The 16,944-nt window shown below is 46.1% G+C and overlaps 1 protein-coding gene across 1 annotated transcript; it reads right to left on the bottom strand.

The window, feature by feature from the left end:
- znf507 (zinc finger protein 507) lies at positions 1-16,643 on the bottom strand. The gene is made up of 7 exons (XM_079736535.1): positions 16,552-16,643; positions 12,672-15,272; positions 11,571-11,688; positions 10,921-11,029; positions 6,051-6,155; positions 3,826-3,960; positions 1-3,453 (listed from the first exon to the last, which is right to left on the bottom strand). Exons 2-7 carry the CDS (start codon positions 15,267-15,269, stop codon positions 2,961-2,963), a joined length of 3,558 nt encoding a protein of 1,185 aa, XP_079592661.1. The 5' UTR covers positions 15,270-15,272; positions 16,552-16,643; the 3' UTR covers positions 1-2,960.
- Positions 16,644-16,944: the final 301 nt, after the last annotated feature.

Raw genomic sequence — 16,944 nt, 5'->3', positions numbered from 1 at the left:
ATCACATCAAGGTTTGGGAGCAGGTTCCATATTGAATTACAAAACTTTTGTCAACAGATAAGCACAGAGTTCATGTTTTTTTTGTTTTTTTACACATTCTCTAGCACCTTTGGTTTTAACGCACCCAGTTGTGTGTGTGTTTCTTTTTCTTCTTAAAATATCAGTTCCCTTAAATACAAGTAAAAATTAATGAAAATAATAAACACCATGAACTCACACATTCCTATAGAAATTTGCTGTAGTGTTTTTAAACAATCATAAAAAAGTATTTTTATTTCTTCTTTGAAGAAAAAAATGTTTTATATTTAATATTCTACAGTATTAAACTACAGTATTTACATAGCAAAAATACAGTACCAATTCAATAATTACTCGTTGGAACAAAAGCCTTTCACCTTTCGTGTTGGTGCCTGGGAGGGATATTCGATTCAGGGCTTCAAATAATAAAATAATAGTTATAATATGAATTATAGTATGACACAAAAGCAGACTACATACGTCTTTGTTACACTTATGAACCAAAAGGCAACTAGTTCAAAAATAATAAAAAATAATGTACTTTTCCCTTCACATTCAGTGGCTTACAATAGAGCTTTTTATATTATAAATGATCAATTTGAAGACATATTTGGCACTTAAATTGTCTGTTCCACTGCACTTGGACTGCCTGAGGACTATATGACACTAATACAAAGGTTGTGGCGGGGCTATTAAGCACATTCCAAGATCCAAGGGGAGGTGGGCTCTTTCAATATTTTGAAAATTGCAACACAAAAAAAGGGTTTCAGAATCATCCATTCCAAAATGATCAGTATTCACACTCATGAAAAAGGCCATGACCACCTGAACTGAGAAATTACATAATTATTATAATCAACAGCAGCCAACAGTGTAAGCGGACCACATGGGAAAACAACCCCCTCAACCCAAATTCAATGATAATTTCATCGCCAGAGTTGCTATGAGAGGCTAATGAGGTACGGAGGCCAGGACACTGGATTCAGGGTGCGGTTGTCTGGACGGCCCGGTCTACGCCAGATAAATACAATCTTCACTCAAACTGATGGTTGTTTATTGAAAATATCCACACACTGTCAGTTTCTTTCCAAGAAAACCGAGTGCCTGGAATCCTAGACAATGATAAGACATCCAACGGTAATCTGCTCTGTGATGACAGACTCTGCCTGCACAATGGCCCACCGAGATAGATGCGATAGACTGAGCAAGCCATTATGAAACATCAAAAGAAGAGAGGGGAGAGTGTGCATGAATATGTATGCTCTCATTTCAATTCCGTTTACCTTCGTTGGTGTGGTGGTAAAACCAATAAGGCCCAGTTAATGGCTCGAAGAAACAAACATGTCAAGTAGCGTGTGAGGTTTGAAAGATTATTACAGTGTGACACTCTGCCAACACCCTTACAACAATCCATTTTCATAACCTTTACACTAATTTGTCTAGAAACATGGTGGGTCAAGTTTTAGCCTGGAGGTAGACTCCTGAGTCATGACAGCTCTAGGGGTTTGGGCTTAGCGGGAGAAGTTGCAAATGACATTTGAAAAATGAAAATGTCACTAGTCCTTTAACTTACCCAATAGAATGTTTTAGTTGTTTCTCCATTTTGATTTTGGACTGCATTTTGGGAGAATTTGGAATTCTCTCCTGGGTTGAATTGCTCACCTTTACGACCTCACTGGGGTGAATTGAAGTTGAACTTGGCACTATCCAGCAGAGTGCTGTGGTGGGGGAGAGAATACTAACAACGGGAGGGAGGTCTGGTGAATAAACTGGAGAACATGACTATTTATTTTCCTCCTCTTTAAATATTTAATTCTAGCTTTAAGACCCTTCAGCAATAGCTGAAGTACAAGTCTCATACACTTTTTCTTTTACTAACTATCAGGGTGTTACAACACCGACTGCAACGGCCCCTTCGTTATATTAACGAAACGAGGGAAAGTGCCGCTGCATGTTGCCAGGGCTATTTCCATGGCAACTGAGCACATGACAGATGCTGGGTGAATGGTTACACCTGTGACTAATTTGCACAGCACATTAGTGTGTCCACAATCAAGGTTAAAGAATACAACATGTTGGTGATCCATGGAGCCAGATTGATCAATTATTTAACTATCCCCCCCATTTCCCTTTTTCGAATATCCTCAATGTTCAAAACAGCGATGGAGCCCACATAACCGGCAGCCACCATTTTTGTTCTTGTGAGTTAGTGGTCGCGTGGCACTTATATTCCTTCTACGGGCCCAACTTATCCAGAACAAGGAGCATTAGCACTTTGAAAAGCAGATCATTTTCCTTTCCCTTGAAGGCCGTATTATCATTTGTTTTTGATTTATTAACAATTATTACCTTGAAGAATGATGAAATAAGTTTTAATCTAGAAACTATTAGCTAAAACCTACTAAAAAACGAACGGGACTAAAGGCTGTTTAAACGGCATAACAAGAGACTGAACATGCAAAGTATATAAACCTCAAATTATATTGGAAGGAAAAACAGATTCATACCTCCAGGCATGAAAGAGCTTGAACAATAGCAGGAGAATTTTTTTTCCACTAGGCTTGAGTGACGGAGGTAAAACGGATAAATACATTAAATATTACAAAAGCAATTACTACAGCTGCCTTGCCTTCAATATGTGAAAGATAATAGATACAAAGGAAACAAATGCCATTTCATATAGAGAAGAGATTGTGTGGTTGCTTCTATGAGGTACAAACTGGCTCAAGTTATGGTAGATACCGTGCGGTCGACGACACAATGAAAACAGATCACTTGGGATGCAGCCGTGTCCATTGGGGGCCAAGACATTTGGCCATCCGTGTTTCACTAGGCGGGTTTGCTTCATGGTACTTTTGCATCATCAAGTCAGAGTGTACAAAAATGTAGAAAGAGGCGGACTAGAGCGATAGAGAGAGGGGTAAGGGTCCTATGCTAAGGCCTCACTGTGCTGCGTCTCCCTCTGCTGACTGGAGGACCGGCTGCTGCTGTTGCTGCTCTTTGTTCAGGATGATGCTGATGATGTCGCCCTCGTGCTCCTTCATGTGCTCCATAAGACGCTCCTTGCTCGTGGACTCGAAGCCGCAGATGCAGCAGCAAAAGAGCAGCACGCAGTACTCCATGCCGGGGCCGTGCCCAGCGGCCGGGGGGCCCGGGGCCGGCCTGGGCCCCCCGGAGAGGGAGGCCGGCGCGTGTGGCGGCTGTGGCGTGGCGCTCTGCACTTCGATGCTCGTCGACAGCTGGGACAGTTCGACGGCGTTGGGTATCGTCTGGCCCGCCGCTGAGGGCTCTGTCGCCGGTGAGGGGTTGGTGGCGGCGGCTGGGGTGAAGGCGATCGGCGCCTCGATGGGGCCCCTGGGGGCCTGGTCCCGGGGGGATCCCACAGCGGAGCGCTCTGCCACCGGCTCCGACACAGCCGACAGCTTCTGGGGGCCGCTGGGGACGGGAGAAGACGGGGAGGTAAAAGGACGCAGGAAACGGGAGGAAGAGAATACAATACAAGGCCAAACTGTTCAAACTCTGAGGGTTTACTTTGCTATGCGTCTTTCTAAAGGTCGACTTCTTCTTGCGCTGGTTGTCATGCAGTGGTGTCGGGGTTCAACAGCGCCTGGTTCGAATTCTAGCAGGGTGCAAGCGATCGGAATAAAAATATGACTCGATGCGTGCTGGGGGAGAAAACCCTGCCATTTAAATCAGGAAGGATATGGAATGTATCCATGCAGCCTGCTATTGAGGACGGCTGAGGACAATAGCGAATCCATACAGCTACACAGGCTCTGTGGAGCCCAGAGGGGACCTGACGCTCACCGGCTGCTCTGGGTGATGGCCTCATTGATGGCTTTGTTGACCTGCTCATAGTTGTAGTTCTGGTCTCCGGCGTGCTTCCACATGTGGGACTTGAGCGAGGGCGGGTGGCTGCACACGTAGCCACAGAGCGAGCACCTAGAGGGAGAAGGGGGGAGGGGCAGCAAGAGAGTGAGGCGGGGAGATGAAAGAGAGCGAGGGTGACAGTGCAAGCGGATCAGGTTGGTTAAGTTGATTTGATATGCTTGCGGAGGCTCTGCTAATCCTTGTTCTCCTTTCTATTAAGGGAGTCGTCCCCACGGTTTAAGACTCAAGTCCCAGGGGAAGTTAGAAAGGCGTGTAACACGCAGGTGTGAGAGAAGCAATTGGGGTTCAGGGTAACTGAAGTGGTGTTGCTGAAAAATAAATTAAGAAAGCTGTGGTTGCCGCCTTGACATTTGTGAGAAAACGACAGTGAAAAGAAAGAGGAATCGTAGGGAATTCAGGTGAGGAAGGGAGGGGAGAGCCAAGAACTAAAGAAGAAAAAGCCAGAAACTAAAGAAAAAAGGCTTCTTTTCAATAGGTCACAGAAATCCATGGGATCCTGAAAAGAGGGTAGCAAGGTCCCCGAGGAGAATGGCCGACTTTAATTAGAAACGCTCAGACGGTGGGACTCAATGAAGCCTAATCCTCAAATGATTTGAACTTCTCATCAGCACGGTGATGGATAAATGAGATATAATAGTGGAAAAATGATTCTAACTGAATATTAATCAAATCGAAGAACTTGATAAACAGCTAAATTCCTCTATCCAACACGGCAATGTGACTATTGGAAGGAGGCTTGAGGGGTACGAACTTTGAAAGTATGGATATTGAGCAATGTACCAAGCAATCAGTTAGAGAGTGACATACTTTGTGCTTGGTATTGTGTTCCAGTGGATTCACTGGAAGGGCTCTTATTCTAGTCAGAGTAGCTGGGGATTTCTCTTTCAAAATCCAGAGCCATTGTGTCCAGTCAACAAAACACTGCTTCTCCCATCCCAATTACTTTACTCGTCTTTGATCCACTAAATATCCAACGCGAGGGACCGTGGAAATGGGAATCCCTGACACGACACCTTTCCAAGGATTAGAAGAATTCTGCCAACTACCCAAAGAAGTTTGTTTTTCTATCATTATTTCTTTCTGGAGAGAAAACCCCAAAACATAATTGTTTATTCAAATTTTAACAAGGAGAGCACTTTGTGGAAAACTAAATGCAACAAACAATTTGTCTACCCTTCCATAGTTTTCTTTGGCAGATGTTAATTTGCAAAGAAAATATGTACACAAGAAAATAACTTAATCCATTCCTGCTTGGTCCTCCCTATATATTATAAACAGAGTTATCATATATTTAAATGTTTCCAAACCAGCATCACCCATGGTACGTGGTGAAAAGGCAGCAGGGAAGAAAGTACAATGACAATGTTTTTGCTTTTTTAAATTCTAAGGAGGTTACTTAAGCTGAGGTAATTTAAACAGGTACTTTAAAACCAGCTGTTTCTAAGTTTGAGTCAAGTTTATAATACAACACAACTCTGAACGTTCCTCCGGTTGCAGGCTAATCCCGGGCGATGCTACGCACAGGGCTGTTTATTAACTTGAGTTACTAGTTAATAATCCATGTCAGGTTAACACAATGAGAAAATGATGGGTCATAAAATGTGTTCCTAGTTTCATCTCAACAAAAATAATAATCGCAGTCACGGTCAACGTGCAGACATTGAATCGTGAGAATAAAATGAACCATTATATTTCGCTTTAGAAAAGGTTTGGTGTGTGTGTGTGTGTGTGTGTGTGTGTATGTTCGTCCTTGTGTTGGTGCGGAGTAAAGGAGAAATGAGACAATAAGCTGAGTGTGTTTGTGTGTACAAGAGTCTCAAGAGGTGCCATCAATAACATCCAAATGAAAACACTGTGGCATCTAGCTACCATGATTCCACAGTGAAACATTTATCACTGCTTAGTTGTAAACAAATTGACAAGGACATGGGTAGAAGCGCTCGGCGCTAATTCTCTCGTCTAAATAAAGAAATACTGAGCGTTTTACGGAAACAGTAATACGCAGCCTCCAAAGTAAACAATAACACAAGAACGAAAGCAGTCTGGCGTCAATGTTTCCCACATCCGTAACTACCAGGATCACAACACAAGGCCAGCTGTAGAGTCTACCCTTCCCCAACGGACCCCCCCGCCCTCCTCACCTGTACTGCTCCAGCAGCTGCACAGCCTGGTGCTCCTGGGGATGGCGTCGCATGTGGCTCTTCAGACTGTTCATGTTGGTGGTGGCAAAGTCACAGCTACAGCACCTGATTGGCCGAAAGAGGAGGAGGAGGAGGGGGGGTTGTTGGAAGAGAAGGGTGGGGGAGGATAAACTGTTGAAAGTCGCAAAATAGATCCAAGCAACATTTGACAGACCCACAGGGTTATTCGTTTTCATTTTTGTAAAAGTGGGGGAAAAAAAAAAATGCACATGGCCTCGCTTGGAGCGCTTTGAATAGTTATCTTTTTATTTTATTTATTTTTTGCCATCCTCTTTTATCAGCTTGGATCTCGAGAAGAGGCTATCATTTATTCAGCATTTTCACTAAAAAACCTCCATGAACCATGAATCACAAAAAGAAGTGTCCATGACTGTTGACGACATCTACCATCGCATTGTGTAAGGTGCTCCGGCTTTATCCTTTGAAGGAAACCGGAGTGAAAGGCTGACGCCGGGACTTAATCTTGTGGCGCCAAGCTCTGCTTGCCAGGAAGTGATCTCCTGACTCTCACAATGTGCTCAAGTACTCTAAAGTCGTGGAGCGCCTTGTGATTCTGCTCAAAATACCAGGATGGATGGATGGACAGTCTGAAGGTCAACATGCAACAGGGTGAAGGGCTGGAGTGATTCTGTGTGCTTTGGTCACCAAGTAGGCGACTGAATTGCTTGCTTTTCAAAGGGCTTCTGAGGATCACAGAGTTTATTCTACAATGCACACTCAGAATAGAGTTATGAAAGTTGTGCTTGACCTTCCTGATTTTGCTTTCACCCATTTGTTATCCGGGAAATTTACTCCCGTCGTCTTTTAAACACTTTGTGTTTGACTTTTAAACACTGTGGAGTGTTTGGCATCATCAAGTAGGTATTTAACAAAGTATGCATAAGTATATCAAGTGAACAACAAATGAGAACCAAGAGGGCAAAACGACCCCACGAGCATGTTTGGTAAGAGCTCAGTAAGTCACAAAGAACCCCGACGCAGAGAAACGACAGTTGTGTTGGAAAATAAATAGGTGGTTATTTATACTTCGTACTAGCTTGCTTTGACATTTCCAAAGGATAAAAACAAATACCAACCCGAAATCCTGAATCAAGAAATAAGGTATTACAGAGAAGACCAATGCAGCAATGGGGACAGGTTCTGTTTTGAGGCTCAATAATGTGTAGGCCATCTTCCAAGTGCTGTGTTTTCACAGGCTCAACACAGACGTGACATTCATTATAACAATGACATGAAATGTGCATGGATAGATTCCAGACAGAACGACCATCCATGTTCATACTGGTGTGTATAGCACACATGCAGTGTCTTCGGTGATCAGATAGACAATTAACTCTTCAGTATTTTAGAATAAAACATTCATTAAGCTTTCCCAACTTAGATTGCTGGTGTGCGCATCTTTGTGTAAGACTGTATGGGTGTTGTAGAGAAAGGGGTAATAGTACAATAAGTTGTTTTTCTGTACAAGAGTTGGGTTCTATTGACAACATCCAAATCAAATCACCTTGGCATCTTTACATTAATTTCAGTGTGAAAAGGGGAAAGTGCCCAAATCACCGCAAAATTGCAGAAAATTACACTTTTACCCAAATAAAATGACATTGCATTATCTTTCCCTGGTAGGGGAAAGGCAGAAAGGATCTCCACAGATAGACAACAGACATTGAGGTTGGAGCTCACAGCCTTTCAGCCTGGGAGTGGAGCACCCTTCTACTGCTCGGCGGCCTTGCTCTTTGTAATCAGCAAAGAGGCCTCCACGTAGGAGTACACGTGTACTATGAGACGGCGGACGATGTCGTTGGCACCCTTGATATCGAACTTGAACTTGATATCGAAACTTGATATCGTAAATACACCTGAGGTGTCAGTTGATTGGTTTGTAGCAACCAATGGTATTAAAGCCTGAAAACGGACTCAGTTTTTCGGGAATGCAGGGATGGTGGGAGGAGGGGATTTTGGATTTGGTAATATCTTTCAAATCTAATCAAATTAACTCCTGAACGCGTGGTTTGCGTGTGCTTAGAACGTTGCTATAATACGAATATTAAATGTGCCAGGTCCAATTTAAAATATTGACTTTACCAAGAGTAAATTAGGTAGTTTAAAATATAACTAGGACTTCGCTATTTGATATCGTCAATTACAACCCTTTGATAAATTGGTATGAAAAAGGGTAGCCATTTTCAAAAGCTCATTTTGAATTTAGATGCGTTTCTTTTTTAATTTTCTTCACTTTACCTTTCTATTTTGCCGTGGGGCTTGCAGAAATTATATGAATAGCTGGATAACGCAGTTTCTTTAACCATCGATGTGCCTTCTTGTCCGCAGTGAGACAGTCCCTTGAATATACACTTACTGGAACTGAGCTGTTCATTTCGAACAACAGCAAAAATAGACAGAGTTATTATAAGGGTGAGCCGACCCAGCCTGGCGTTCATTGTCTCAGTCATTAAAGGCAAGACCTGTAAATTAATTAAGCTCCACAGTGTGACTGACCACACACACACACACACACACAATATACGCAAGTTAAATTCTCAGATGCACGGTATATCTAAAAGGATGTCTCAAATATATGTTTGTATATTCACCCACCGCTTGATTTGACAAGCAAGGTTTCAACAGCGACATAGCATTACAACACCGGGACACTCATCAAAGAGGGGTGCTTTATATGGTGGCAGTGCACTGGTCTCCTGCCAAGACAGCATCGCTGGACGCCAGACAGATGCAGGCTTGGATTGTGTGTGACAAGGACCTGAGCCTCTTAATGCGGACGATCCTTTTGCATTTATAAATACAACAGGGCTAGAGTGGGTTGCATACCAGTGGAGAGGCAACAGAAAGGACCATGTCATTAGATGTCTCATGTTAAGGTTGCATTTAGCCGTCACTACCCCACTCGATCTATCTTCACGCACTTTAAGATATATTTGTGTGTCCATGGTTGGACATTTATCCTTTATTTTTTCGGCTCGCAGAAAAGGCTTTGTTGCACAGAGAAATCCCTTAAGATGATGTTTAGCCTTGATGTGATAGTGAAAAAACACCATAATGAAATGGCATATTATATGATGGATAATACATAATATATATAATTTATAATATGATATTAAGAAATTGTCTCCCTGTTCAATGGTAGCTATTGATTACTTATCCGAAATAGGAAGAATCAGGGCAATTTAATATAAAATAATACTGGGACATTTCTCTCAACTCACAAGCAATTCATCCAATTGGAGCAGTTTTTAGTAAGATGTGGAAAGTAACCAAAAAATAATTTAAAAAAGGTACAAAAACTTTTGTAATGAACTTGAGAGCTCAACTTAAGTACAAGGACTTTTGACTAGTACCTCAATTCATTAAAAAAATAAGACTATCCACTTTTCAAATAAACTTGCTAGATGTCAATTTAGATGATGGAAACTGAGCAGTTCCTCAGCCAAAAGGGAAAATAATCATGTGCCAAAGTGTTAACCATAACTAAACCCTAATGGATTTGAAAACAGCCTAGTGGGGCTTGATATCTAGATTAGCTGGTTTCTATTTTGAAACTCTGTTTAGTTGCTTGTACAGCCCCATGAAAACACAAGAGGACCGATGGCATGATTGCAACGAGTCAATTTGCCGAAAATAACAAACAATCAAATACTTAATTTTCAATTAATTTCAGTGAGCTGTTGGCAGTGGATGTAGTAACTGTGACACCTTTTAATACTAGAGTAGAAGGAGTAACCAGACATTTTTTAAAGTGAAGGTAAACCCCCCGTTTAAGCTCAAATTCGAACGCATGCGACTAAAATAAATCAGTTTTGGGCTGAGAGTTCTAGAAGTGTGGGGGGGGGGGGTGTTATCCCCATGGTGACGACCAATGCAAAGTATGTGACACATTTAAACTAGTGCTGTCGTTGTGTATGAGTGCTATAAACAATGATGTATGTGAAAAACGCCACTCGAAATCCTGCAGTGACAGAACGCCAAACATCAACACACACACACCCCGTGGCGTTATACTATAGTTGTCCTAGAAGCCTAACCCTCTCTCGGACTGGGTCATTGATTTTGGTTTCACTGACCTTTATGCAGTTTAAAATGCAAATACAAAGGGAGAACTTTGCTATTTGAGTTAGTCTAATAATCCTGCGACATCACAACATTTGACGAGTTATCCCTCATCTGTGGTACAGATTCATGATCATGATTTCTGACCTTCAGTTTTTCCCAAGTGCATTAGAAATGTCAGTTCTTAGATAGCTAACTTTATGCTTGAACTTTTTTTTTAATTGCATTAATTTAATTTGCATTTATTCAAACATTTGTAAATGTGTGCATTTTTTACACTTGAGCTGAGAAAAAAGACAGCCTTAACCAGGCTTTCCTTAGCCGCTACTGCTCCCTAGTGGTCATTTATAATATGACACGTAAAGAAGCTCCAAGTCAAAGACCATATAAGGAGATTTTAAGAAAGCGGTTTGTGTTGCTGAAAGAAAGACTGGACATGACTAAGAAAATGAGTCTGATTTTCCTCTGTAGGCCGTATGCTTTTGGAATGTACGAGAAATCCCACATGGGGGCTTAGAATTCCCAACATTACATATCCAAATTAATTTAGCATCATAAGAACATTTGGATTGACCTGCACTACTACTGTAATGCTTGACCCTTTTTTCCGACATTGTTATAATATTATATGAATATATTATATGAATCCATTCCGAACTTGAATACTCTTATTTTATCAATTTGAAACAGAAAAAAGTGAAAATGGAGGACTGAGGGCCAGGGGCCAGGGGCATGGTGGAGGGCTCACCTGTAAGGCTTGTCCGAGTTGTGGATGCGCCGGTGGTTCCTCACCCCCACGTACGTAGAGCTGGTGTAGTCACACACGTCACACTTGTGCACTTTTGGCATGCTGCTTTCTAAAGTCAAGGGATAAATGAAACAAAGATATTACAAATAAGCACTTCATACAATAAACACCGCTAAGAACACTTAATATAGACATTGATCAATTGAAAATATTAATATAAATTTAATTCATGTAGTTACTCGTTTTTCCAGCACAATGTGAATAAGGAATAATTCAAATAAAAGAATCGCCATTATTGATGTTGTGTTTGAACCAATTTCACTTTATGTACACCCCATAAACTTAATGTACACACTTATTGTATGTTGTACGTCCTAGCACTTGAAAATAGAAAATAAAACGTTGCATTGTGTAGCGTCTTATCCTAGCTGTCTTTGTTGGACACAGGGAAGGGGTTAACCTAACAACTGTAAGTACGTGGCACTTGTTCCCAAGAACATCTTTACTGTACTGACGGATATATTGTTTCTCTTTCCTCTGACAAATGTACTCATCCTAAGTCGCTTTGGATAAAAGCGTCTGCTTCATGCTCTAAAAGTCTAAAAGTGAGGAAGCCCCTCAAACTCCCGTCCCGCTCTCGGTGGCCTTACCCTCCTCCATGGCGAGCTCCACCTCCTCTGCGGCGGCCATGGCCTCGGCCAGGGGCGTGAGGGCGGGGGCGGGGAGTCCAAGCCCGTGTTGCTCCTGCTCGTGGCTCCTCAGGAGGTTCTGAATGGAGGGAGGCCAGGCGACATCAACGACACACCCTCGCTGTGTTCCGCTCAGAAGTACCCCTTCTTGGGTTCACTTTTTTGGTGTTTCTTACAACTAACGTTTGTTTTCGTGCGAAATCGATAAGCCAGTCCTGTCGTGGGATCGTCTTATGAACCTCTGCTGAGCGACATTCGTTTGCACGCGTAGTTTCAAACATGATGGGAGTAGACGGATGCAATGCAGCAGTGGAATCATGCATCATTTATCATAGCATAAAAAATCCATCACTGGAATTTTCTTCCACTCATGAGTGGAAAATGACGAGTTTTCATTCTTTATAACATCTTTTAAAAGCGGTTGATTGACAGTGCAGTTCAAGCACTCCGCAGAGTTATAGGGCTATCTCTCGCTAGGAGCTTCTGCCAAATGCCCTCTCCATGGACTCCCAAACCTGGCCTGAATAACATGATGAGCCTAATGATCGGCGGTAGCCCACTGCTCGGCTTCTCATGTAGCAAGGGGATCAATAGCTTCACCTCTGCTGAAGTCGGCATACTACTGCAACAGCAGTGCACCACCTGGCAGCAGAAGCGGCGGCGTTGCGGCCCTTCTGGAGATATCTATCCTATATATATCTATCCACACACATCTTCCTTTTGAACGCCCCTAATTAAATGCTGCAGAAGAAACTTGATCGATAAGCCTTCTCTCGAACATAATGATTGCAGCATTGAAGTATTTCAGCGGTCTTATTATTCAAAGAGGGTTCACTTTAGTTCATCCTAACACAGCCTCTGAAAACTGGCAAGATATACACGCTTTGTCAATGCAGTAAGAGCGTTGGCTTTAACAATGGCATATCCAGACCTAAAGACCGAAAATTTAGGCCACTTAGTACATACTAACATTAGCTTCAATTACAAATCGCAAAAAATATACACGTAAGGTTGTGCGAGGTGCAGATCAAAAAGGAGGCGTGCGCGTCCGTCTCAGCCCACCTTGTAGTGGAAGGTGCTGGAGCACTGCTTGCACTGGTACGTCCTGGCCTTGCAGTGGTGGATCATGTGGCTCTCCAGGTCCTTGCTGTCCAGGGCGACGTGCTCGCAGATGGGACACTGGTAGGGCATCCTCTGCCGGTGCACCCGCAGGTGCTGCTTGACGTAGCCCTTGTTGCCGCTGCTGTAGCGGCACAGCCTGCAGCGGTAGGGCCTCTCGCTGCCGGGGATGTAGTCCACCAGACCCCCGTCCGTGACCGTGGAGACCACCCGGTCTATACTGGCCACGTCGACCGCCGCCGCCGCCGCCGCCGCGCCGCCGTTGTGGAACTGCGCGTTGTCCTGCAGCTCCTTCAGGATGTCCTCGTCCGTGGCGTTCTGGTCCGAGCGCTCGCGGAGCCTCTCGATGACGGTCAGCAGGGACAGGCTGATGCCGGCCTTGGCGGCGGGACCCTCCTCGTCCACCTCTACCAGGCCCAGCCTGAGGGGGATCAGCGCCCCGACATCCTCCTCCCCCTCGGCGTCCGCACAACGCTCTAGCTCGACCAGAGCTGTCGGGCCCTCGTGGAGCCTCTGGCCCGCGCCGGGACTCTGCACTCGGGCTTTGACGGTCTTGAGGCAAGCCTTAGGACCCCCGCCGCTGCAGCTGTACGGCTCGGGGGTTCTCATGGGCATGGCGACCAGGGCCTCGGCCACCAGGGAGTGCAGGCGGAGGGACTCGGAGTTGGTCCGGGTCCGGCCCGACGGGGGGACGTTCTCGTCGCGGAGGGGCTCGCCGCTCGCCATGGTCTGGACCGCCGCCTCCGGTGCAGCCACCGCCGACGAGATGGTAGTTTCAACACAGAGGTCGCTCTCGACCTCCCAGGTGACCCCCACCTGTTCCTTCACGACCTCCTCTGCGGAGTCCAACATCACAGTCTCCTCCGCGGGGCGTGTCTCGTCCTCCTCTTCCTCCACCACCTCCTCCTCCTCTCTGTCCGATATCCTCTTGTCCGGGCCGCACATGTCCGGGCCGAGGAGGGGCGCGTTGGCGGCCATGACGGAGTCTTCGGCCGAGGGCAGCCTCTCCACGATGACGTTGATGTGTCCCGCGCCGTTGGGGCTGCAGCTGATGATCTTCTGGGCCGAGGACAGCAGGCTGTCCGTCTGGGAGCTGTGGCCGTGGTTCCCCGCCATCTCAGCCTCAGCCTCGGCGTTCACTTGGACTTCCTCCGTGGGTGGTTCTTCTTCCTCCTCCTCTTCTTCCGTGTTTAGGTCTTTGACCTGGTACTCCCCCGCCCCGCCTAGCTCCAGGTCTTCTGCTGCTGCTGCTACGGGATCTCCGTTGTGCCTCTCCACGGATTGGCTCATGGGATCCCTCTTGTTCTCGACGGCCATCGGCACGCAGAGCTGCACCTGAAAGGCGCCGGGGATGCTGTGCTGGGGGCCTTTTTCCTGGAGGGTCGGCGACAGCATGATCACCTCCTCCCTGGCCGCGAGGTAAGCGTGGCCGGGGGGGGCGGCCTTGGTAGCCTGGGCGTCTTTCCTCCCCGCCAGCGGCCCGGCGTCGTCCTCAAAGATGGGGTAGGAGCAGTCGACGAGGCCGGCGTGCTTCCAGGCGTGGGTCTTGAGCATGCGCTGCTGGCTGCACACATAGCTGCAAATCAGGCAGCGGTACAGGCCGTACTCCTCGTAGCTGTACCACTTCTTCTTCTGCGACAGCTCCTCGCCGACGTCGCACAACGCGCCCTTGTCCTCGGCCTTGATGCCGCCGTCCCCGTCGGCGGCGCGGGCGTGCCGCTCCAGCAGCCTCAGTGCTGCCTCCTTCTCGCTGTCGCGGAGGTCCTCGAAGCTGCTCACCAGCGGCGCCAGCCCCGTGTGCAGGGCGCCCGCCGCGTCGTCCTCAAAGTGCAGCCTGACGTGCGCCTCCAGCTCCCCCTGGTGGGGGGAGGTGTAGTGGCACTCAGAGCACATGAGGAGCAGGTCGCTGTGCTGCTCGTCGTGCTGCCGCAGGTGCTCCTTGAGCTGGCCGAGCGTGGGGGACAGGAAGCGGCACAGGCTACACTGGTAACACGTCACCGTCCGGCTGCTGGGGACGCCCGCGTGGCTGCCGGTGTCGGCGACCGCCGAGTCGTTGGCGGCCGCGCGGCCGACGTTGTTTGAAAGCGCGGCGGGGTCGGGGCTCATGCTGTCGCGGGCGTCGGGAGTCACCGCCTCCTCTTTGAAGCTCCGCCTCACTCTCTTGCAGGGTGAGGTTCCTCGGCTCACCGTGGTCCCATCGGAGCCTCCTATTCCTCCTCCGCCCGCTGCTCCTGCTGCTGCTCTGCCGGAGCCCTGCTGTGCCGGCGCCCTCTTCTGGCCAGCGACGGTGCACCGCCGCTGGGGGCGCTTCTCCACGATCTTGCTGAGCTTCTGGATGACCTGGATGAGCGAGTCGGCGGCCTGCTTTTGCTGCAGCCGCTGGCATACCTCCCGCTCCGCAGCCAGCACCTGCATGCTGTGGGACTGAGAGTGGGCCCCCGGGGGTGGGCCCCCAGAGGACGACGTGGAGGTGGATATGGTTGTGGTCGAGGCTGGAGAGGAATGAGCGATGAGCACAGCAACATCGCTGATCTCCTCCATTACCTGCCGGTTGGGAGAGAGAGACAGAGGCCAGAAGGGAAAAGATTGAGGGGGTTGTTTGTTGCACACTTTTCATTCTGACATAGCAGAGGCAGAGAGAGATGTGTTTGTGGTGTCTTCTATAATAGCCGACTCTCTGGAAACAAACTCCATTGCGCACAGGTCTAATACCTGTATGGGAGACTTGCTATAATCACTGTAGGTCGCTTTGGATACAAGCAAGTCAAAGCAAGAAGTGCCAACAAGAAAAAACTGAATGATGATGTTGAAGTCAGATGAGTAGCTTTGAAAGTTGAATCATAACACTGCCAGTGTATTGAGTGAAAAACAGCGCCCGGGGCAGTGTAACATGATAAGACCCGCCCTTTGACACTTTCAAGCTTCTGATATTGCCTTCAGAATTGGTCTCACGTTAAGTTTTTTCAAAGTTTTTCATTATATCACTATAATAACATTGTTTATATTATATGAATTATTTTGATTTACTCTCAGAAATACATTTTTGCCCTTTTTTCTTGATGCTAGGATTCCATGCAAATAACAGCAGGGTAAGATTACAGCAGAAACACACCCTGGTACGGCCATGATTGCCTACGATCATGCGAATGTGTTTATAAACATTGGAGCTTAAGAAAAAAAAGAAAAAGCAGCAACCGAATGTGCGGTGGAAATCCCTTTCCCTCTTTTGCCTTCAACTAACCACAGCTTCCCTTGATTACTTCTGCTTTTGTGCTCCAACAACGCTATGGGATACTGTGAAAAGCAGGAAGTGGGATATATTCTGAAATATTAATGTCCAATGTAACCTCTGGATTCCTTGAAAGTATTGATGATGAGAAGCCACAGACTTACAACAGGTTATGTCAGAAGCTAAAAATATGTCTCTCCCTCGACACGTTCCGGGGTAGATAGAGATTGCCCTGAGTGCTTGGGCACAGACATCCGATCAGCCGACAGTAGACAGCCACCCAACATATCTAAATAGAGGACCTCGAGTTCACAGCGATGATGTACATCCAACTTTTATGAGGTTAGAATAATGCCAACACGTTAAAGAGAGGGCGTTACGGTCACTGACAGCTAGTGAGTTAGCCTCATGGTTAAGTTGCTGCTACCAACACACTCACACACACACACTCTCACTCACACACATGCGAGTTTAAGTGAGCTACAGGGAAAATAGTTGCACACATATGCGTACAAGGACATTGGAATAATGTTTGCGTTAATGGATAACGATCCTTATTCTACATGTGCTGCCCTTGAACAGCGTTGTACTCACTGATCCGGAAATGTTCGATGGTCTTTGGCCTCAAAACATGAAACGCTTTGTTTTATTAGCTAGCCATAAAAAGTGGCCCTCTGTGTTCTGCCACACTGCAAAATGGCGAGAATGGGATGTTGGTCACGTGATCCGGAGTTTTGGTCAGGTGACCAACGCACCGTGCGCTCACTGGCTGAAGCCGTGCAGGTGGTTTGGCCCATAGCAGAGCCACAAATGGATTCGTTTTTTTTTTGTCACTACAAGACGTAAAACAACCACTAAATGCAGACAAACAAGAACACAACTTGAACAAGAGGCCCATTGAATAATATTTTAGTACATTGGGTCTTTTTTTGCACACACATTCTGCGTATATATATATTTAGTGTATATTACATACCCCAATTGCCA

This window comes from Pollachius pollachius (genome assembly GCF_949987615.1).
Source record: "Pollachius pollachius genome assembly, chromosome: 5".
Taxonomy (NCBI): domain Eukaryota; kingdom Metazoa; phylum Chordata; class Actinopteri; order Gadiformes; family Gadidae; genus Pollachius; species Pollachius pollachius.
The sequence above is the reverse complement of the archived record's forward strand: the minus strand, read 5'-3'. Positions and strand labels throughout refer to the sequence as shown.

Coding starts and splice junctions, on each gene's coding strand:
- znf507 (XM_079736535.1), bottom strand. CDS start 15,269: ATGGAGGAGATCAGCGATGTTGCTGTGCTCATCGCTCATTCCTCTCCA. Junction 11,689..12,671: donor CCAGCACCTTCCACTACAAG/GTGGGCTGAGAC, acceptor CCCTCCATTCAG/AACCTCCTGAGGAGCCACGA. Junction 3,961..6,050: donor CAGCTGCTGGAGCAGTACAG/GTGAGGAGGGCG, acceptor TTCTCCCTCTAG/GTGCTCGCTCTGTGGCTACG.